This window comes from Dioszegia hungarica (genome assembly GCF_025882075.1).
Source record: "Dioszegia hungarica strain PDD-24b-2 chromosome Unknown MKK02contig_2, whole genome shotgun sequence".
NCBI lineage: Eukaryota > Fungi > Basidiomycota > Tremellomycetes > Tremellales > Bulleribasidiaceae > Dioszegia > Dioszegia hungarica.
In genome coordinates this window covers 685,890-706,803 of record NW_026515766.1, presented here as the reverse complement: position 1 = coordinate 706,803, position 20,914 = coordinate 685,890, and the positions used below count along the sequence as shown (strand labels likewise).

The following is a 20,914-nucleotide window of genomic DNA, read 5'->3' as shown; positions in this document are numbered from 1 at the left end:
TAATGTCAAAGTATACGCACCTAATCCAACATTGCTAGCTGTACGTAGTACGAGTACATATGAACATAATTGCATATCACAGTCTCGAGTCGGCACTCCCATGTCGTATACGAATAATTGTCCCCCTTCAAATGTTTGAACAGCTGCGCACTCCGATTCGCGGTTCAGGAAAACCAGCCCGTACGTTGTTCGCCCTTCTGCAAGTAGGCCTTCATCTCCTCCCGCATCGACAAAGCGTGCTGAAGATGAGATGTTGTGATGAATCCTTCCGCGCTCCCCACATCCGGATCCTCGACCGCCAAGGGCGCGGACTCTCCACCAGTCTGCGTGGCGGAATCTTGGATGGTTTCCTCTTGAGGCACATAGACGACATTCTGTCGAGCCATCATCTGCTCAATCTCAGGCTCCGTCCACCTGTGTGTGAAAGACCTCTGAACCATGCCTCTCACTTGCTGTTCAGGGGTGACTGACTCGCACTCGGCAACCCACGGCAAGGGATGTTGGCGGGGGATATTGAGGGCGAGGGTGATCTTCTGGCTCGTACCCTTCCCGACCGTATCATCTTGAGACCATTCCAGTAAGTTACCGGCGGTCATGGTGGAGCGTCGTAGACCGGGATCCCGCGCTGGCACGGCTCGCGCCCCATCCGGAGTGTACAGGAGGACTAACTCGGCATCCCCCCCGACAAAACTCTGCAGGACCGTATCGTATCTGGAGTAGAAGTCCTCGCAGTACCCGCGGCCGTTCGTGAGTCGGACGATTCTGTCGAAGTTCGATGGGTAAGGGAAGGCCGTCGATCCGGGAACCGGTGTGGAAACCGTTTCCGGTGGCAGATCGAGAACGGCCATGCCCCCGCAGAACCCCTTCATCAGGTCGACTGGCACGATGTTTGAGATGTGATCAGCTTCATCACGGCTTCCATCAACCTTTTGTCGGAGGATGTACAGATTCTGGATGTTGACGGGCGCCGGCTCTGGAGTTGGATCGTCCGTGTACCTCTCGTCCGGCTCGGATGGTGGCTGATGTGATCCTCCCTGGCTGGCTGCTTTCGGGTCGTATGTGTAGACTCCAAGCACATCAGTTGCAGTGGTCTCCGCGACCTGGGGGATATCTCGCCCTTGGGGCGGAGTACCACAGTCCAGGGCACGCCAATCGTAGATCGTGTTCCCGGACCTGGTGATCGTGGTCTTGACAGCTTCATCGGAAGCTGAAAGTGCACCGGTGAGGAAGGTCTGATGGGTCAGCACATAAGCCAAGACCAGGGAAAGTGGCGCGGGACTGACCCTGACGGCGGAAAAAGCATCAATCAGGCTCGGAACGCAAGACAGGAAGGAGCTCATTTCGTAGCGGGTCGGTGATGTGGGTTAGATATGTGATGAGCGTAACGATGTAGTGGAGATTAGGAGCAATGCCAAGGCGAATGGGTACCGGGGGGCAGCTATAGCACCCTAGCTGAGTCTCGATATGTGACATCGTGCTTCGTACGGAGACGACATGAAAGGACGACGGGGTACCTCATCAGCTCACCTGGACGGTGCACGGCGACAATCGTCCTTTGAGCCTGCGCTCGGGAATCTACATAGCCTAGAAGTTGCGTTCGTTTCAGGCTTGACAGATCTAGACTTGCGCGGTGTGTGCTGGGTGATCCGAATTGTTGGGCGCTCAGATTGCGTTGCCCTCTTATTCCGCTTGGCTGTATTCGGCTTCGCATGACTCGCTCACGTGAGCTTGTGGGTGTCAGTGGATCCTTATCATCTCGAAGGCGAGCAATGTGAGTATTGTTAAGTGATCATTACGCTGAGGCTTTGTCAACTGATATCCGGCAAAGTTCAGTAGAGCAAGACATCAGGAGATATCAAAGTCGCTAGGCCACACAGCTCCGAGCCTTCCTGTAGATCCACTCCGCCGCCACGTCCCTCCCTTGTATGCTTAAACCCCCTTCCCCTCTTGGAACGGTGAGCTCCAGGCCATCATGGCCCTTCACTTCCGTCCCAGCCGCAACAGCCACATCGGCACAGCGGACAGCATTGGCCTTGATGTGAGCATAGTCAGCGATAATGGCGCGAATGGCGCCGAGTATCTCGGCAGGGTCGAATCCTGGCCTGAAGAAGTGAGCGTCATGACTGCGAGGTAGTAGGGATCGACTTACCCTGCCTTACGATTTCCCCATTTTCCTATGCCCAGCGTCTCGATCCGAGCGGCAAAATCATAGCAGTCAAACCAGCTCGCAATTGCCATCTGCGGGATGCCCAAGCTATAGCATCAGCTTTTGCCGTGTTATGAAGCGAAAGTACCCACCTCAGGGCTTCGTGGTATGAGTTGCTTCCCCCATGATGGATCACCAGATCCACCTTGCCAGTCCTGAGGAGCACCACCGGATCCGCCTTCATCCACTCTACCACCCTCAGCCTATGTTCGCCAAACTCCGCCTGCAGCTCTGCGAGAAGCGGGAGCTGGTACGTCCCCCGCCGCATGATCTTGGCGTAGATCCTCACATCTTCCTTACTTCCCAGCAGCTCTCCGAACATCCTCAATAACCCTTCGGCCTCTCCAGCCCGTAGCGTCCAGTGAGAGCCAAGAGCGATGGTGATGGTGAACATACCTTCGCCCTTGGGATGGCTGATCCACTCGTTGAGCTCCGGGTCGACGGACGCGAGGGGTGGGGAAGGGAGCAGGATGGGACCGATGGGTATGACGGTGGAAGGGCGGATACCGGGTAATTCAAGTTGTGGGAGACCCATGCAGAGTCGGATCTGTACAGGTTCATTGAGGAAGTTGCCATTGTAGCCGGCCTCTTTCCGTGCTGCCATCTTCGCTCGGGTACTAGGGCTGAGCTCGAAGGTGAGCGCGAGACAGAGTAAGAGGATGATGTTGAGCGGCCAGAGGTAGATAGGAAGGGGATATGGCCAAGCCGTGCCTAGGCTACATCATAAGCTATCAACTGTAGGAACGTCCAGCTCTAGACCGAGGATCCGAGATGGGGATATCGCACTCACGCAGGCCATGAGAACGCGCCGAGACCTTGCAGATGTATAGCGTTATCCTTCCAGGCATTTGGAGATAGGATGATCCGCGCCAAGCCCAACTTCCGCGCCGCATCCTGGCCGGAAAGGAAGAGAGAGTCGATCACCACGAGATCAGGCTTGATCGCTTCGAGCGTGCTTTCCACCTCCCGCGTGATGCTGATGTATTGCGATGGGGTGTACGGAGAATGCGCATATGGGGTGTTCTTGACGATCTTGAGGACGCCAAAGAAGGTCGGGCGATGCTGCAGCAGAGCAGTAACTTCTGATATATTTATCAGCTCGTGTCAAGAGCTGTAGTACGCTCATAGCGGCCACCGGCCAGCAGCCAAGTATAGCAAGCTCACTCTCAAGAGGCATGGACTGCTTGACCGATTCAGTATGACTCAGTCCCGAAATCTCGTGGAAGATGGCTCCCTTGGGGGACCGCTTCCGGGCTGGTGCGAAAGAGCATAGATGTACTTCGGTATCAGCTGCATGGTGATCGAGCAGCGCATGTATTATCGCTAGGTGAACGTTGATCTGCCCCGCGTCCGAGCTGTTCCTTCAGCGTCGCGGCGTTTCAAATTGGTTGGTCCAGCTCACTTGGTCACAAAGCATATCCGGGCAGGACGTGGCATAGCTACAGCTTCGGAAGGTCCCAGGTAGAGGTACAGATGCAGGGTTCATTGTCGACCTCTCGGTGTTGTCGAAGTGAGCATGAGGACGCTTCGGAAGTCCGCTTGGCTTCACATGGTGCGCCTCGGCCTCCTTGCCGGCAGCGTATCAGGGTCCACGCGTTTCAGATTTTAGATGCAGCTCGGCAGTGGCAGTCTGCTCTCGGTCCAGCAGCTTGCCGGGCGTGGGCCAGGGTAGGCCCTCTGCTTGATCCATCCGTGTGGAAGCACCCAAACTCCAGAATCTCAGGTCATACAACTCTGGGCCTTTCTCAAGATCCATTCGGCCGCAACGTCCACGCCGACTCCCCTCTCTCTGGGCGGCAAATACAGCTTGCTACCATCATGAGCCTTGACATCCGTTCCAGCCATTGCGGCAACCTCAGCACATTCTATCGCGCGAGCCTTAATTTTGGGGTAGTCGGCAAGGACAGAGTGGATGGTCGAGAGGAGCTCCGAGGGGGTGAAACCAGGTCTAACATGATCAGCTCGGTCCTGCACCCGTCTCGACGACTTGAAGACTTGCCCCGCGTCGCGATTACCCCACTTTCCGATACCCAATTGTTCGATACGACGGACGGCAAAGTCATAGCAGTCAAGCCAGCTCGACACCGCGATCTGGGGAACTCCCAAGCTACAGATCAGCCGGGTCCTCCTCCCGATCGCAAGGTAGGAAACTTACCTTAAAGCCTCGTGATAGGAGTTACTTCCCGCATGGTGAATCGCCAGGTCCACCTTCCCCGTCCGGAGAAGCACCACCGGATCCGCCTTCATCCACTCAACCACTTTTATCCTGTGCCCGCCTAGCCTCTCCACCATCTCCTGCACCATCGGAAGCTCATACCTCCCCATCCGCATTATCTTGGCATACACCCTGATGTCTTCCCGCTCGAGCATGAGCTCCTCAAACATTCCCAGCAAACCCTCCGCCTGCGCCATGTCGAGACGGGTGAGACTGCCGAGCGCGAAGGATATTGCGAACATTTCCTTCGCCTCTGGGTGATTGAGCCATTCGTCCGTCTCCGGATCGACCGACGCGAGCGACGGAGATGGCAGGAGCATCGGGCCGATGGGGATCACGTTCTTAGGCCGAAATATGGGGAACTCGAGGTGGGGGAGACCCATGCAGAGGCGGAGTGTGTCGGGTGTGGGGAAGAATGACCGGGTGTACCCTGCTTCCTTGCGCGGCGAAGACGGCTTTGAGCTGCGGATTTGTTGAGATGTTGTAGATGAAGTAGAGGACGAGAATGAAGTTGAAGGGGATGATGTGGACGGGTAGGGGGTACGTCCAGCCCGATCCCATCCTACTCAGTCAGCTCGTATCTCTCGCATGGCAACCAGGAATAGAAAACTCACAGTGGCAGCATGAACGTCTTAAGCCCCTGTTCGTGCGAAGCCATGTCCTTCCACGCACTCGGACTGAGGATGATATACGGCACCTCCAGTTTGTCCGCCGCATCCGCCGCTTGGAACAGCACGTCGTCGATAACGACGAGGTCAGGCTTGATCTTAATTAGTACATCCTCGATGGCGTGCGTGATACTGATGTACTCGGATGGTTGCCAGGGCGAAATGATGGCTGGGATGAGCGGGATGACCTTGAGTGCGCCGAAGAAGCCCGGGGGCTGAGAGGCGGTAGCTTGACCACATGTCTCTTCAGTCTCTAGGATTGTAATCTCGAGCTCATAGCGCAGTCATAGCGTAATTTTGGCGATCAAGAGGGGGTACCTACCCTGGAGAGGCGAGATAGCATTAATGGCTGCCACATTGCTCATCCCCGGCATCTCATGAAACTCGACATCCATGGGGCACCTTTTCCGTCCAGGAGCTTGCGCGAGCAGGTGCGACTCAACATCAGCATGGTGATGCTCCAAGAGCGAGTGGATGGCTGCCAGGTGGATATTGTACTGCCCAGCGTCCGAGCTGAAGCGTCAGGCATCTGCCTCGTTGGGATCGAACTTCGAGCGAAGGGGACTGACTTGGTCGCAAATGCGATGCGCACGGGGCGAGACATTATCACAATGTGTTTAGGACAAGGTCATGAGGGCAGAAATGAGATGGGAAGTGACCAAGGATGTGTATGGTTCTGCTGGGCGACTGGGCTGCTTCTCACGGGTTCACGGCGGGGTGCGGAATGAGGAGTTAGGATTCTCCGAGGTATCTCCGAGACCCGTGCGTCTGCTTCGGCACCTTCTCAGGTTTCCAGGTTTGACGCTCTTGTGCTCCGCCATATACCTGTACTCACTCACTGACCACCACTAGCAACACCATGGCGATCGTCGAAGCTGTACCTGATGAGCCCAGCACTCCGGTACGTCCTGCTTCCATCTTCGTCTCAATTTCCGCTGATGATCAGTCATCCACGCGCCAGCGCCGAAAACCCCAGTCCAACACCATTCCGCTCGTTCACCCCTCTACCCTCCCCTCATCATCTGCCGCCCCGCTCATCCCGCCATCTCCTGACGGAGAGTATCGTCAGGCCTCGCCGACCCCGTCCGAGATCGATGAACTCTTACGCGCCGGAGGGGTCGTACCTGAGCCTGCAGATGAGAGGGAGCGGGATATCTGGGATGAGGTGTTCGATACGGCTATCCTGACCATTCCGTTTTCGTTCTTATATCTTCTGCTAGATATGTGAGTAATAAAATCTCCGAAGTAAGTTTAAAAGGAAGATTGCTGATCTGGGCAGATTGGTGTATATGCAGTACTCGTTCAAGCCAAAGACGGCAGATATCGTGGCTCACATGGCCAGAGCTGTACCGAGTGAGCTGGCCCACTTCAGTTCTAGGAGAGACCCCGCTGATCATCTAGCATTGGCGATGATCACCTGGTATAGTGAGTGTCTACACCCGCATCCATAGATGCCCATGTCGGGCTCTCTGGCGACCCATGCTAATTGATTAGCGTCAAAATACTCTACGCACTTCGCCACCAATCCACTCCTGATGACCGCCTCCCTCTTCACAGGCTGCCGTCTCATCTGGCTTCTCAACAAAGCGAGCTGGGGCGTCGTCACTGCTCAGGCCAGCTTGCCACCTTTCACCAAGGTTCGATCAAAGCTGATTTTTCAGGCTCCGGCAATGGGAGCAGTATGGACGTTGACGATCGTACAACTACCGCTAAGCCGAGCTGTACTGTGTCTGTTCGGCGTGGCGGCATGGTGTTGGTGCACAGGAATGAAGTTACAAACATGAGGAGCTATGCAAGACTGAACTCGGAAGGAGGTGTGGCATGTATACAAGCTGACTACATATTGAGACGGGTCAAATACAACTAATAAAATCAGATCTACAAGCTTCCCATCTACCTCTACTGTCGCCGCCCATCCCTACTACCCACGACTCCCTGCTCCGTCCCCGACCATCACTTGCCTCCCTGCGTCCAGCTCGCCAGCTCCTTTTCTACCGCCGCCAGCCTGCTCTCCGCACTCGGATGCGTCGCCCTTGTCCATAGTTTGAACAGACTGCCCGTCCAGCTTTCCGACTTGTCCCTGTCGAGCGGCTGAATCTCGTGTAGGTCCGATACGGAGCGGGCGAAGTGGGTGAGGGCGCGTTGGGGATCGTATCCTGCCCGAGCTAGAATTCTGGCAGTCAGCAGCTGATTGTGCGTGATCTAGACCGTCGTAACGAGACTCAACCGACACTTACCTCAAGCCGACCGAATCCGCCTCATACTCATGCTTCCACTGAAACCCGATCTCGCCATACCGATCAACCAGCTCATTGGTCGTTGTGCGGCCCATATTGGCCAAGGCGTCGTTGACAGCGGGGCCGAGGAATATGCTATCAAATCAGCGGCGATTTCTTCGCAAGTTTGTCAGCCAGGACTCACGTGAATGGCCAGATAAATGCTCGAATGAGATCCATCGACAGACCCAGCAGACTCGGCCAGAGCACCTGCTGCTGGCTGAGCGTCTCGAGATGATGGGATAGCAGCAGATGGCCCATTTCGTGCGCTAGCACACTCGCGAGGTGCAGCGTCTGTTCCTCGGTCGGCTCGGTACGCCTTTTCGCCTTCCGCGATGGGCTAGGCGAAGGAAAGAGGCCGCCAAACACACCGCTTGGTTTCTGCTGTTCCACCACCGCCTCCTCGGCTTGATCATTCGCCAGGATATCATCCAGCAGTCCCGTGAAGACCACAACACCGCCGGCTCCTTTGCCTCCAAAGCCGTACGAGAAAGCATTCCGCTCGTCCTTTTGCAGTAGCATGAGGCTGAACGGAGGCCCGAGCTCGAGGTGTTCTTGTCCCGATTGTGGATCGCCGCCGGGTAAAGCCGAGTGCAGACGGGACGAGACGCGTGGACGGGGTTTGAGGGGATACTTGGAGGGCGGTGGCCGATACCCGTCAAAGCCGGCCGAGGTATCGTCTATTCCCGCCTCGGACGCTGCGACCGCCGCAACGACCCCGTCTTCCAGCGTCCTCAGGGTAGTCTGGACCCACTCCCATCGCCAGTCCGTTAATGGCAGGATGGGTGGAGCCGGAGCCTCGGGAGTGGTGAGGAGGTTGATGACGGATTTGTACCAGTTGGTTCCCGCCAGGCTGGTCGAAATCTTGTCCTCCTCTTCCGCCGTGAGTAGGATGATCCGCCATCTGCCCGTAAAAGGCACTCGCTCCAGCGCGCATACGTATACGCCGGCGAGGAGGAGGCAGGGGAGGAAGAGGAGACCGACGACGACGAGGCGAGACCAGAAGAGCTGGTCCTTGAATGCGCCGAGCGAGATCCAGTACCGCCGAAGTTGGCTTACCTCTGCTTGGACAGATGGGTCGAGCCGGTCATAGTACGATATAGAGGCAGCCGGGAGGGGAGGAAATAGGAAGCGCATGTTTGACATGACGCGTAGTGTCCGCCGTTCGACCATGCTCCGCTTGTCATTCTCCAGTTCCTCCCGCACGTTCTTCGGGTCGATATACCGCTTGAACCGCTCTTGATGCTGCCAGGGGTTGAGGTACAGCCATGCTTTCCGACCGCCAGGTAGAGGGATGGTTCCGTCCGCGTCGAGGTTGGAGGCGATGACGGCTCTGCAGTCGGCGAGTGTAGGCTTGACGGCCCGCTCGCCAGCACACCACATCCGCCAGAACTCCTCCGCTTCCGCACTGACATTTGGCATCCGCGCTTCATCAGATAGCCAGCGTACGCCTCGGACGGATTTGAATGCAGCGATGGTGCCGAGGGGAAAAAAGGAGATGAGGATGCGGGAGATGGTGGTGATGAGGGTGAGGACAGAGGTGGTCTGTTCTGTCAGCTTCGGGGCCGGAATCAATAGGAGTATGAGGCTTACCTTGAAGATGGCGAGTCCAGCTGGTATGAGAGGTATAGCATCTCGCCGCGAGGTAGAGTGAAAGAGCCGGTGTTGTCGGCGGACGCTATGCGAGGGTGATTGGGAAGGACCGAGGCTAACGAGCCGAGGCCCAGACCTGGCAAGGACACGAACGTCCCGACGTGCAGGCCGTGCGGCTGCGGTGAATAGCGAGCCGGTCACATGGTCTTCGTAAGCCCGTTCCTTGCCCTTCAAAGACGCTATATAGAGGGCCCGACGGGGACCAATGTCGACGTGGAATGTGATACGCGTTCGTGATGAGGAAGCGACCGAGCTGCCTCCCACCGTTGCGGGAAAAGCTGCCGGACCAGGCGCTCTGCTGGCCACCGCGCCTGCTTGTCGTATTGAGCTGAGCATCCCGGGACGTCTATACTAAGAGCTAGATAGATGGAAGCGACCTATCTCTGCTACCTTGCATATGCTGCACGCGGACCTTTCGGCTTCAACCGGCACAGCTTCCAATTGCGTACGTAATCGGTTTCAGAAAACGGACTTCTAGCTGCATCTCTTGCGGGAAGAAGCTGCGTATTGACAACGACTATCAATATAGTAGGGAGGGTCTCAGCAAGGTCTTATAACTCGTAAGGCTGCCGAAAGCATGAGCGGATTTGACGGGACGGTTGGCGATGATGAGAAGCGGGATCTGACCGACGAGGACGCGCGGGAGTTGCAGCTCTTCCAGGAGAAGCGAAGGTGGTTTGAGGGGAAGCTGAAAGTAAGCTGGGTCGGTTCTCACGAACAGATGAAGAACCAAGCTGATGGTTAGGTACTGGAAGACCAAGCTCCGACTTATCCGTTCATCCTGCCCATCTTGTCACCGTCAGCCGCGGATCCAACGGTCTTTGCCTACGCAAACGAATCGGAATCCGAGTACCGTCTGCCCTCCGCGGACACCCTGCGTACCTGGCAGGCAGAGCGAGATGCCCTCGAAGAAGAAGTATTGGCATTTGACGGAGGGGATCTTGGGCGGATGAAGGAGAAGACAAGAGGTAAAGCTACTTTGTCGATTACCTGTCGGGAGACCACAAGCTAACCTAAGCTAGAAGTCACCCTCGTCCCGCTGACCAAAGCGGCGACGCAAGCCGTGGCCATCACACTCGACCTCATCTTACTTATCGACCGGCTCCTTACGCTGCTCCGAAGACGGTCGGACCTCCTCGAGCTGGTGGGGTTGCGGCTGCAATGGGACGGCTTGAGGTGGAAGGTCATGCTGGAGTGTGCCAAGCTCAAGGAGGATGTCAAAACGTATGTCGAGGGAGAGGGGAGGTGGAAGGCGCCAAACGCCGCGAAAGGCCAGGGAGAGGAGGCAGATCCTGTTACGCCGGTCAAGCGCGTAATGGTCGACCAAGCGAATGGCGCAAGTAGCGCTACGGTCTCCGCGCGGAAGGCGGCGGTATCGCCAATCACCTTGTTCACTCCAACGCGCCCATACACCGCGATCTCGCCCACGACACCCATATCTCCGACATCACTCTTCACTCCCCAGCCCCAATCCCGAGTTCAGTCCCTCTCAATTCGACACCGCACCCTTACAACCACCCATCTCAAGCGCTCCTCGGCCATACTGGACCGAATGATCGATATTGCCGGACCCCTCAAAGGTCTTGGAGGACTTTACGGTCCTCTACCATCAATCGAGGAGGGCAATGATGAAGTTTCTGGCGCTCTGCCAGACGAGCTGCTGGATATGCAGGATGATCTGGAGACTTTGTGCGAGGATGTCAAGGCGCAGGTGGAGTGGTGCAGGGAGGTAGAGGAGCAGAGGGAGCGGTAAGCTCACAACTGCGTCGTCGTCCGCTCGGCAGATGGCTGACTATTTAGGTCGGTGATACAATACGAGGCCATCACTCGGGCTCGGCGTCAAAACCAGCAGGTCATTTCCCAGCTGAAAGAATCGCTAGCCCAGCCCGCTTCTAGCGCGCAACACGAAACCCTTGCTCACTTGCTCCGAGAAGCAGAGTCGAGTCTCCCTGCGCCTCTCGACAAGTCCTTCCCGCGACCTCGGCACGCCGACTATCCGTCCGTCGACGCCAGTACGGCTGACATCCTCGATACGCTCTCGACCGCCCGATCCGGCGCTAAAGAACAGCTGGCGATCTCGTCAGACGGGGTGGGATGGTATTCCCGCCTAGCCGCCGCGAGGTCGCAGCTGGAAGAGCAGGATCGCCTACTGGGCGAAGCCATTCCGGGTCTGGCTGCCGAACTGGACAGGCTGGAAAAGTTCCGCTCGGGAGAGCAACCACCGGGTCGAGCAGAGGAAGAAGAGTGGCTCTCCTCCGCTCCGGGATGGATTACCGGTCTCGAGCAAAGGATTCCGGACCTCACTCGGCAAGCGCAATTGCTCGAGATGAGCGATATGCGCTATAAAGCCGCCCATCAGCCCCCGACATCGGTACGCCAATTGCTCGGAGATGTTGCGTATTCGGATGAGCTTCATGTCGAGGCGGGAAACCGGGCGGAGGAGGCTTTGGGGCTGGTCAGGAGGGCGGAGGAGGGGATTCGGCGGGCGAAGGAGGATCTCGAGGTCTTGCCGCTTGCTCGGAGGGTGCGGGATGGGGCGGACGATCTAGCGACGAAATTCAGCGATCTGAGGAGGAGACTGGGGGAGGCGATAAACTCTTCGGCGTGGAGGGCCGGCATGTCCGATCACGATGCTCGAGGTCGGAGTGCTGTCGAGCTTTGGCGAGAGCTCCTCAGCTGCGAAGATCGCATGGTCCAGCTCCGGACGACCATGGCCGAGCTGGATGAGGCAAGAGGGAAGCAGGAACGATCAGCGGGTGTCTCGATAGACAAGGTGGCGGAGGATGTACGGAAGGCCGAGGAGGTCATGAGGGAGGTGGCTAGGATAATGGACCTGCTAGAAAGGATGGAGAAGCAGCGGGTGGTCGTATGGGAGGTAGAGACCGAGGCGGAGGGGCTGCTGCGCGACATACAAAATGGAGCAGCGGCATCTACAAATCGGCCCACGGGGAACGTCGCGGTCGACCGGCCTGCGGCTTCGGATACCGGGCCCGCAGTGGACATCGCCATCGGGGCGGAGCGGGAACAGGGAGGACAGGTCTTGCAAGACCGAGTCAGGGACTGGATCGGCGGACTGGCGGAGCGGGTCCCTTTCGTCGGTACCGTCCATAACAGCGAGGAAGTTTCAGTCGACGCTCTCGTCCAGTCCCCCGCAGTCGGATACTCTGCGGACCTGCCATCGGTCGACATTGCTGTGCGCAAGCATATCAACGAGCTGTCTACCCGGGTCGACACTGCTCTTTCTGATATGCTCGCTGAGCAAAAGAGAAAAGCGGATCCCGCCGACAGCCCAGCGGCCCAGCCCGAACCTCCCACGACCGACCGAACTGCTTCAAGCGAAACTTCGGCGGCCTCTCTCACCATCACGCCCGTCGCACCGATCGCGGAGGACGTCTTTGGCTCTCTTGAGCCCCGGATCCGGACCACCAGCTCCACCTCGAGCAGTACTTTCCGGTCACTCGCTTCTGCAGCTCCTGCCGCCGAATCCCAGTTGTCGCAGATCCAGGATCTCCGAGAGCGGGTCCGGTCGCTCAGGCTGGCGGATGTCGTCTTCCCCTCCAGCTCGGCCATCTCGCGCACTCCGTCGCTGCAACGCCTACCGGACGCCGCGACTGTGGAGTCTGTCCTCGCAGTGTTAGCCGCAGCTGAATCGGGGCTCTCGGCCACACAAAGGTCGAAGCAGAAGGGTGAAGAGCAGACTGCGGAGGCCGGCGAGATCAAGCGGGAAACGCGGAAGCTGGGTGAAGAGCTGGCGTCCGCACGGGCATCCTTGCCTCGTCTCGAGGCTTTGGCTTCTTTCTCGGCGCGGAGCAAGGCGTGCGATGAAGCATTTGGGCGGTTGATGGAAGTCATCGATTCGAAGGAGTCCGGTGGTGTAGCGGAGGGACAGGACGAGAACATAACGGAAGGTCAGGCGGTATTGAGGCAGGCGGAAGAAGCGGGGATGGCGGTAGAGAATGACCGACGTGTCATTTCTGACCTGAAGCGCCTCCGTGCAATCTGGACGGACCTCTCCTCGTCGCTTCGCCATACGTCTTCCTCTACCCCTGCGAATGGCGTGGACGACGATACCGCCTCTATCCCTTCCGTTGCCTCATCCGAAAATATGACGATCTCCTCCATCGCCTCGCCCGCGTCGCCGTACATCTCGCGTATCCCCATACCTACCTCCACTTCCAAACCGCGGATCATGTCTTCCCTAAGCATGCGAAGCAATCTCAGCACGAATAGCACGGGGATGCGATCCACGTCGAACCCCTTCCCCCGGCTCGCGATGACAACGGAGAGCTCTCGTAATCGAACCGTCTCGAGCTCGAGCCATACTCCGCATGAAGGGAGAAAGCGCCTCGATAGCTCCACCAGCGTCCGGAGCGGCCTTTCGGCGTCAGGGTCCAACGCGGCGGTGCGGATACCAAGCGGAAGCTCGGCGCGCTCGGTCAGCGGGGCGATGACGCCTCCGGCGGGCCGGATGGGGGAGAGAACCGAGATGGGGACGGCAAGTCGAATACCCCGTCTAGCGATCAGGAGCCCTGCGAATCCCTCGTCGAGGACTCCAGGCAGTCTGGCGGATGGTATAAGGACGAGGAAGGCGAGCCTGCCTGTTCGTATGGGTCCTGCACCTGGGACTGGCGCGGACGCCGGAAAGCGCAGGATCAGCGAGGATAAGGGGTATGAGGCGGATCCCAAGTCCACGCTGGACCAGGCCGTTGGAAAGATTGTCAATAAACTCAAAGTCAGTTCGGCGCTGAGATTTTCGGTGCAGGCAAGATTGGTAAGCTGACGGGTACAGATGTCAGTCCCGATTGTCCCCGTCAATATAGCCGGGACGGACGAGTGGAAAGATCAGTCTGGGCGATACTGGATCGGCGCGCACGGGAGGGCCAAGCTGTGTTTCTGCAGGATATTGAGGAGTCGGACAGTCATGGTCCGAGTGGGTGGAGGATGGATGGAGCTGTCCAGGTGAGTCCGCTGTGCTTGGTACGGCTGGACGGAGTTGGCAGCTGATAGGCCAGGTTCCTTATTGACCACTTTGCGGAAGCGCTGGGACAGTCCCCGGTTGAAGATGGCGGAGAGAAGTTGCCACCGTTGATGACGCCTATGCGGAAGAGCAGTGCTAGCTCGTACGGACCTCCAGGCACTACGACGGCTTATCCGACCCCAACGGTCAAGCGGGTCTCTGTGCCTGCCAACTCGGCCTACAACGATGAGGCGGTAGCAAACGCACATATCGACCTCACGCCTACTTCCGCGGCCCCTCTAGCGCCCACGTCTATCATTTCGCCACTTCCCAGCCCCATGACGCCAATGCGCGACTCTCATATCCCACGCAGCATCAGCGGCTCCCTTCCTCGCTCCGTACCGCGCAACAGCGTCCCTCTCAGCCGGTCATCCAGTTATTTCAGTCCCCTTCCACTCCAGTCCCCGACCACCCCAAAACAGGGCGACGCGCCAAGTGGCCAGGTTAGCGGGCCAGCGAGTCCGCTCGTACCTCTTCATTTCTTGCGAAAGGCGTCAGAGAGCCCGCCAATGCGAGAGAGGGAGAAGGAGCGTTTGGGCGTGGGAAGAAGGAGTATATTGGGTAGAGAGGGGGCATGATCTGTGTGCCTCTTTCTTCTTGCTCATGCATCATAGCCATCCCTTCGATTGTCTGACGCAAAGAGCCTGTACGGTCAATGGTAAGCTTCAGATGATCTGGCCTATCAGAGAGAAGGCAGATCGATGCAGATCATGTCTCAGGAAGGTCACGTGCAGGCGGGATCGAGTTTCGGGCGGATCTTGTAGATCTTGACTTGGCAGTGCCGCTGGCGACTCAACTTGTGACCTGCCCCTCCATTGTCATTCTATCTCAACTTGTGTATATATCAATCGTATACAGCATCTGTAACGGATCACCAGAGCAGCATACCTATTGGAACAGCATTACACAAGATGGCGCCTATCGCAACGCACGAATTCGTTAATGGTGTTGGGAACGCGAACGGGAATGGCGAGTCCGTCAAGCCGTCCAAGGGGAAGGTATCGACCAAGGAGGTGATGGAGCTGGAACACGAGTACTCTGCGTGAGTCAAGCTTCGCGCTGTGGTCAGAACAAAGAGCGCTGAAGCTGACGTGACGTAGGCACAACTACCACCCTCTGCCTGTGTACGTCCTATCCAGCCACTCGAGATGTGCTGCGGCGGCTTGATACAGGCCTGGTGCTGACCCACAGGTGCTTTGAGCGTGGACAGGGAGCTCACGTATGGGACCCCGAGGGAAATGAGTACCTGGACTTCCTAGCTGCTTACTCGTGAGCTCGCCTATTTAGCATGTGTAGATGAAGAAGAATGCTGACGCCGCAGAGCGGTCAACCAGGGTCACTGCCACCCCGACATTCGTACGTGCCTCCTCGCTCACTCACATCAGTGCCATACTGATTCCCAGTCCAAACCCTTATCACCCAAGCCTCCAAGCTCACCCTCTCGTCCCGCGCCTTCTACTCGACCGGCCTCGGACCATTCGCCAAGAAGGTGACCGAGATGTTTGGCTTTGACATGGTGCTGCCGATGAACACCGGTGCCGAGGCGGTCGAGACGGCCCTCAAGCTCGCCCGGAAGTGGGGTTACGAGAAGAAGGGGATCTCGCCGGGCAAGGCCATGATCTTGTCGGTCGAGGGTAACTTCCACGGGCGGACGATCGGGATTATCAGTATGAGTACCGACGACGAGAGCCGGACGGGCTTCGGGCCGTTCCTTGAGGGCGTGGGACCTACTTGTCTGGCGGGCAAGGGGCACATCCGGTACAACTCGCCAGAGGATCTGGAGAAGGCGCTGGAGGCGCATGGAAAGGATGTTGCTGCGTTCTTGGTGGAGCCGATCCAGGGTGAAGCTGGGTGAGTAGCAGCTTGTTCAGGTCCTAGGGCCTCCACGGATGATGGTCATACTGATCTTTGCAGTATCTACGTGCCCGACGACGGATACCTCGCCAAATGTGCCGAAATCTGCAAGAAGCACAACGTTCTCTTGATCTGCGACGAGATCCAGACCGGACTCTGCCGGACAGGAAAGATGTGAGCTGGCCACAACGGACATTGGCTCCAGGACACAAGCTGACATCCCAGGCTTTGCTACGAGTGGGACGGTATCAAGCCGGACATGGTCATCCTCGGCAAGGCTCTTTCGGGTGGAAGTGAGTTGACCTGGACGTGCGAACCTCAGGAGGCACAGCTGACAACCAGTGTACCCCGTTTCGTGTGTTCTCGCTAGCAAGGAGATCATGCTCTGCATCAAGCCAGGAGAGCACGGGTCGACATACGGAGGGTAAGCTACCGCCATCTGACAAGACTTGTCCCCAGCTGATCATCAGAAACCCCCTCGGCTGCGCTGTGGCCATCACCGCCCTCGAAGTGCTCGAGCGCGAGAACCTCGCCGAGCGCTCTCAGCGCCTAGGCGAAATCTTCCGTGCAGAACTCGCCAACCTCAAATCGCCACTCATCAAGACAATCCGTGGCCGAGGGCTGTTCAACGGTGTGGTCATTGACGAGTCTCAGTCCAAGAAGGGACGGACGGCTTGGCAGCTGTGCCTGTTGATGAAGAGCAAGGGACTGTTGGCTAAGCCTACGCACGTTAACATGTGAGTCACCCCGCTAAGATTGATACCAGAGGGGAGCTAGGCTGACTTGACGTAGTATCCGCTTCGCGCCGCCTTTGGTGATCAGCGAGGAGGATATCCGGAAGGCAGTCAGGATCATCGGAGAGTCGCTCGAGGAGCTGGACGTGGTGAGTCACCGCAGCCATAGCGTGCCGTTGCGCCTCGCTGACCCGTTAGCTCGAGAAGATCCCTGGTGACGAGCACGAAGACCACGACACCAAGATCGAGTTGGAGGATTAGGCGATTTGCCCCTAATACTTTCGAACGACAAATCAATTGTAGCCATTCACGCTGACGAAGATGCAACGAGATTGCCGCTGCGGACCAGCCGTCGGTATATGAGAATCCGCCTACTGACTAGCGATACAATTACAGCCTACCAGCGATTCCCAATCACTTGCTTCCTCTCACCCTTGCCTCTTGTAAAGGCGCCAGCACCCCGATGTCTGCTCTCGCCCTCGCCGCCTCCTCCAACCCTCTCGACGCCAGCCAAGGCGGTCTGGCCCTCACTACCCCTCCCGTCTTCCCAAACTCCCTTCCCGCTCCATCGTTCGACATCTGGTAGTCCCTTCCTCGGACACTGCGAGGTGTGGTACCACGTTCTGGCGCCGGGACGATGACGGTTGTGCAGCCCATCCGCGCGGGCTCGCTCTTTCCGCCGACCGGAAGAGAAGATGGGGCGGTCGTGAATGCGTGTATGCGCAGCCGGGGTCCGACGGTGTCGATGAGTGGTATGAGGCGGGGCATGACGGGCAGGTGATACTTGGGCGCTCCTCGAGCTACGGTGTCAGCGATACTGACGGAGAGTAGGTTTCGGATGCTGTACTTACGCGGTGTGGGTATGTGGGCTGGGAGGAGGGTGATAGGGGATGGTGGGCTCCGGCGTCGCATATTTGGAGGAACTGATGTTGTATCGAAGGGGTAATGGGGGCACGGGGAGCTGGGGCAGTATGTCTGCCAGACTTATATGATCCCTTTGGGGGATCGCTATCAGTAATGAACACCTCGTTACCAGTCGACGTCGGTCACACCAAGACGACTTGCCTTGACGACCGATCGGATTCGCAGAATCTCGTCTCCTTGACAACCAATGCTGAGCACGAGCTGTGAGCTGTGCCAGTGCTAATATAGTAGTTGCATGGGTGATGGTTGTATGGTAGTTGATACCCCTGTAGACTTCTAATTTGCTCTACAATGAATTACAATAGAAGTATATGGTATGGCAGTTTGTTGAAACCTATGCTGGGTATCCTGGAAGCAGTGTATATGAAGGAGGTAAGGCACGAGTTGAACGTGTTGTAAAGTCCGTTGAGGACCGATGATATCCCGAAAAGAAGGATCGAGGAGACCGGGCCGAGTAGCTCAGTGACCGTTTGTCGCCACCCCGTTGGTTTGCCCGACTACCAGCTCCTTCACCCCATTGACCAAACCTCCGAGGCCGCCCGCTGCCGACTTGACACTCCCGACGACGCCGTTGACGACCCCGTTGGCAGTCGCTGTGACGTCCGCTACCGCCTTGCCCGCCGCCGTGGTGTCGAGAAGGAAGGGCTCAAAGATGGCATCGCCGTGCTTAAAGTCGTTGGCGACAATGTTGACGAGGTACGAGTCGTTCATGACGCCTTCGATGAGAGTACGGGACGGCGAGCCTTCGGGGTAGAGATGAGCCCATTGGAGACCGAGCTCAAATGCTTCGTCCCTACGAATATTAGATGCTTGTCCTGGCTTGACATTCAGCAGCTTAGAGACTGGGCAGCTCACTTCCAGGCGATGAAGCTAATAGCCTCAACGATGGTCGGTTGGACAATCTCCTTCCCTGGGAAGACACCCCATGTGACCGCATTCGGTCCCTCCGAGTGGGTGTTGGTCCGCAGGTCGCCTTGGCGGTTGACAGCATAATAGGTGATACGGGGATCCCGCTCAATGCGGCGGATCAGAGGAGAGAGGAGTGCGGGCGAGACGAAGAACTCTAGGTAGGCCTAGAATATCAGCTGCGCTCTCCTGTCGCGACTATGCGAACAGCTGCACCTAGCTCACCTTTTGGTAGATGTAACCCCCGGGCGGTCCCCATCCGTGTACCTTATCATCCGACCTGACACCATCTACTGCGGGCTGACTATTGATGGTGTGGTAGCCCATCTCGTTCATCCGCGTCAACTTCTCCTGGATGACGCTCGTCTCGCTCGCCGGTGGTTGAGAGGACCACGGAAGCTTGGCGAGTTCGCCTCGGCAGAAACGGGCGAAGAGGGCGGAGATGTCTGAAGGGGTGGTAGGTGTGCCCCAGAGCTCTTGTGCGTCTTTGGACTAAAATATGAGCTAATGCCACTGCTAGAATCGTGGCGAACACGGCAACTCACGTTGATGCCTATTGAGACCGGGTATCCGTCAAGATCGCCGTACGCTGGCGAGCGGGAATCACCCCATCGACCGTTCGGGAACTCGTCCCAGTCGTCCGCTATACGAGTGAGCTGAGTCCGTATGAAGATGTAACGTCAAATGGCAACTCACTTCTCGACAAATAGCTCTGAACGCGATTCGCCCAAAAGATCGGCCTGATCGTTTCCCCTCGCCTATGCGGAGTCAAGCTCGGCCTCCACGGCAACGGCGCGATCGCTTCCCTCCTTCCTTCCAGCCCCAATTCCGTCAACAGCATCTTCGCCCCCTTCTCCAGGTTCAACGTGTAGATGTGCAGCCCCTTGATCCCCGCCTCCTCATTCGCCAATATCGCCCTGCACATATCCCCCACCAGCTTCGTCCCCACTTGCCGCACCTTCTCATCATCGCCCTTGATCGGGTTGAGTTGCTCGTAAAAGTGGTCCGGGACGATGATCTTCTCGCGGTCGACCCATTTCTGGAATTTTTCCCAGTTCTGGATCGGCATGATTCCAGGGATGATGGGGACGGTGATACCGGCGGCACGAACGCGACGGACCCAGTCAAAGAAGATCTCGGTGTCGTAGAAGAGCTGGGTGAAGATGAAGTCGGCGCCAGCTTCGACCTTGGTCTTCAGCCATTCGATCTCCTGTTTCCGTCCTTCTGGCGTATCGGGGGATTCGGGATGACCCTGCGGGAAACCGGCGACAGCGACGCAAAAGTCTCCAGGGTGGGTCTCGTGGATGTATTTGACGAGGTCGACGGCGTTGTGAAAGCCGCCAGGTGTAGGCTCCCAGGTGGAAGTACCCGCAACGGGGTCACCGCGGAGGGCGAGAATATTTTGGCAGCCGTGTGCTTTTGCTTTCTGGACGATCAGCTATGCATAGCACATAAGCACGACAAGAGGCTCACAACGAGAGCCTCTTTGACCTTCTCAGCGGGCACTAGCGGTCAGCTGTGATCATCTCTGCTAGTAGCTGAAGGCCAGCTTACTTTCGGTACAGCACAGGTGCATGCAGCACTCAATCCCGATCGTCTCCTGGCAGACCTGGACCAGGGACGAAGTGAGGTCGGCATTCTTGCCTCCAGCTCCCCTGTTGGAAGTAAGCCGCTGATCAGAGCTCGGTCATATGGGTGGCAGCTCACCAAGTGATGTCAATGAACTCTGGTCCCAGACCCCGCATCCGCTCTATCCGATCGTAGAGGTTCTGCAGACCCTTCGGACATCAGCACTGCCTCCTCAAGTTTGCCACTTCGATGCCTCTCCCTCGTCGCGCGGTTCTCCATCGCGCATCACCAGCCCTATGCTCGGACCACCTTCCCCACTTGAATCGGAGATTTAGCTCGACATACCTGAGCTGTCCTAGGCGGGAAGAACTCGAAACTCCAGAACGTCCGTCCCTCCCTCTCCGCCTTCTGAAGCTTCTCTGTGATCTTCATACTGTCGCAGCGGGTGGCTCAGAGCAAGCAACGCAGGTATCTTCGGGTTCGGGTTGATGGAGGATGCCTCGAACGTGCGATGGGGCAAAGGGCGTTTCCGTGTTTCGGCTGGCCTGCTTTTTGGTGGACTGGTGTATGGGGGCGCGCGCGATCTGAGAGCGGTCTCCACGAGCTTTACTCTCTTCTATACTGTCTAGCTGCTGATGTTGATGATGGGTATAAGCCTGGGGCAGCGATTGATTTTGACTTTTGTCGGCCCACCAGCCAATCGATTCAGGCACGGGCAGGTCTCGGATCGACGCTGCCCGGCGATGACCGCCACCTCATACCTTGGGGACAGAAGGGTATGGATCAAGCATTCAGAGCCTAAGGGGCAGAGCAAGAGGATCGCACAAAAGAGCGCCGAGCTACCATAGTTGAGAAGTTATCATACATACCAAGTCGATTGTACATCTACGCC

General features: G+C 57.4%; 9 protein-coding genes across 9 annotated transcripts; 3 read left to right on the top strand and 6 right to left on the bottom strand.

Moving 5' to 3' along the window:
- Nucleotides 1-164: 164 nt before the first annotated feature.
- On the bottom strand, nucleotides 165-1,340 carry MKK02DRAFT_29420 (uncharacterized protein; the record flags this gene model as incomplete). Its single annotated transcript, XM_053087820.1, has 2 exons — nucleotides 165-1,232; nucleotides 1,284-1,340. The coding sequence occupies 2 exons, from the start codon at nucleotides 1,338-1,340 to the stop codon at nucleotides 165-167; spliced, it is 1,125 nt and encodes a 374-aa protein (XP_052949112.1).
- Nucleotides 1,341-1,864: 524 nt separating this feature from the next.
- MKK02DRAFT_39633 (uncharacterized protein) lies at nucleotides 1,865-4,741 on the bottom strand (the record flags this gene model as incomplete). Its single annotated transcript, XM_053090698.1, has 8 exons — nucleotides 1,865-2,102; nucleotides 2,150-2,254; nucleotides 2,299-2,922; nucleotides 2,997-3,288; nucleotides 3,371-3,484; nucleotides 4,021-4,154; nucleotides 4,227-4,313; nucleotides 4,362-4,741. 8 exons carry the CDS (start codon nucleotides 4,739-4,741, stop codon nucleotides 1,865-1,867), a joined length of 1,974 nt encoding a protein of 657 aa, XP_052949111.1.
- A 22-nt stretch (nucleotides 4,742-4,763) lies between these two features.
- MKK02DRAFT_39632 (uncharacterized protein) lies at nucleotides 4,764-5,693 on the bottom strand (the record flags this gene model as incomplete). Its single annotated transcript, XM_053090697.1, has 4 exons — nucleotides 4,764-4,983; nucleotides 5,036-5,342; nucleotides 5,412-5,602; nucleotides 5,659-5,693. The coding sequence occupies 4 exons, from the start codon at nucleotides 5,691-5,693 to the stop codon at nucleotides 4,764-4,766; spliced, it is 753 nt and encodes a 250-aa protein (XP_052949110.1).
- A 255-nt stretch (nucleotides 5,694-5,948) lies between these two features.
- On the top strand, nucleotides 5,949-6,873 carry MKK02DRAFT_39631 (uncharacterized protein; the record flags this gene model as incomplete). The annotated part of the gene is made up of 6 exons (XM_053090696.1): nucleotides 5,949-5,990; nucleotides 6,036-6,313; nucleotides 6,369-6,442; nucleotides 6,491-6,514; nucleotides 6,584-6,726; nucleotides 6,751-6,873. The coding sequence occupies 6 exons, from the start codon at nucleotides 5,949-5,951 to the stop codon at nucleotides 6,871-6,873; spliced, it is 684 nt and encodes a 227-aa protein (XP_052949109.1).
- A 169-nt stretch (nucleotides 6,874-7,042) lies between these two features.
- MKK02DRAFT_29417 (peptidase family M48-domain-containing protein) lies at nucleotides 7,043-8,787 on the bottom strand (the record flags this gene model as incomplete). The annotated part of the gene is made up of 3 exons (XM_053087819.1): nucleotides 7,043-7,262; nucleotides 7,327-7,461; nucleotides 7,511-8,787. 3 exons carry the CDS (start codon nucleotides 8,785-8,787, stop codon nucleotides 7,043-7,045), a joined length of 1,632 nt encoding a protein of 543 aa, XP_052949108.1.
- An 808-nt stretch (nucleotides 8,788-9,595) lies between these two features.
- Nucleotides 9,596-14,613, top strand: MKK02DRAFT_39629 (uncharacterized protein; the record flags this gene model as incomplete). The annotated part of the gene is made up of 6 exons (XM_053090695.1): nucleotides 9,596-9,712; nucleotides 9,764-9,986; nucleotides 10,041-10,767; nucleotides 10,819-13,750; nucleotides 13,808-13,977; nucleotides 14,031-14,613. The coding sequence occupies 6 exons, from the start codon at nucleotides 9,596-9,598 to the stop codon at nucleotides 14,611-14,613; spliced, it is 4,752 nt and encodes a 1,583-aa protein (XP_052949107.1).
- A 333-nt stretch (nucleotides 14,614-14,946) lies between these two features.
- MKK02DRAFT_39628 (putative ornithine-oxo-acid transaminase) lies at nucleotides 14,947-16,884 on the top strand (the record flags this gene model as incomplete). Its single annotated transcript, XM_053090694.1, has 11 exons — nucleotides 14,947-15,077; nucleotides 15,136-15,159; nucleotides 15,227-15,304; nucleotides 15,357-15,391; nucleotides 15,439-15,886; nucleotides 15,950-16,063; nucleotides 16,115-16,182; nucleotides 16,232-16,313; nucleotides 16,360-16,626; nucleotides 16,682-16,772; nucleotides 16,822-16,884. 11 exons carry the CDS (start codon nucleotides 14,947-14,949, stop codon nucleotides 16,882-16,884), a joined length of 1,401 nt encoding a protein of 466 aa, XP_052949106.1.
- A 153-nt stretch (nucleotides 16,885-17,037) lies between these two features.
- MKK02DRAFT_39627 (uncharacterized protein) lies at nucleotides 17,038-17,535 on the bottom strand (the record flags this gene model as incomplete). The annotated part of the gene is made up of 2 exons (XM_053090693.1): nucleotides 17,038-17,423; nucleotides 17,475-17,535. The coding sequence occupies 2 exons, from the start codon at nucleotides 17,533-17,535 to the stop codon at nucleotides 17,038-17,040; spliced, it is 447 nt and encodes a 148-aa protein (XP_052949105.1).
- A 308-nt stretch (nucleotides 17,536-17,843) lies between these two features.
- Nucleotides 17,844-20,454, bottom strand: MKK02DRAFT_35005 (methylenetetrahydrofolate reductase; the record flags this gene model as incomplete). The annotated part of the gene is made up of 10 exons (XM_053089055.1): nucleotides 17,844-17,895; nucleotides 18,098-18,340; nucleotides 18,403-18,620; nucleotides 18,679-18,945; nucleotides 18,999-19,096; nucleotides 19,150-19,879; nucleotides 19,927-19,958; nucleotides 20,008-20,108; nucleotides 20,161-20,231; nucleotides 20,368-20,454. 10 exons carry the CDS (start codon nucleotides 20,452-20,454, stop codon nucleotides 17,844-17,846), a joined length of 1,899 nt encoding a protein of 632 aa, XP_052949104.1.
- Nucleotides 20,455-20,914: the final 460 nt, after the last annotated feature.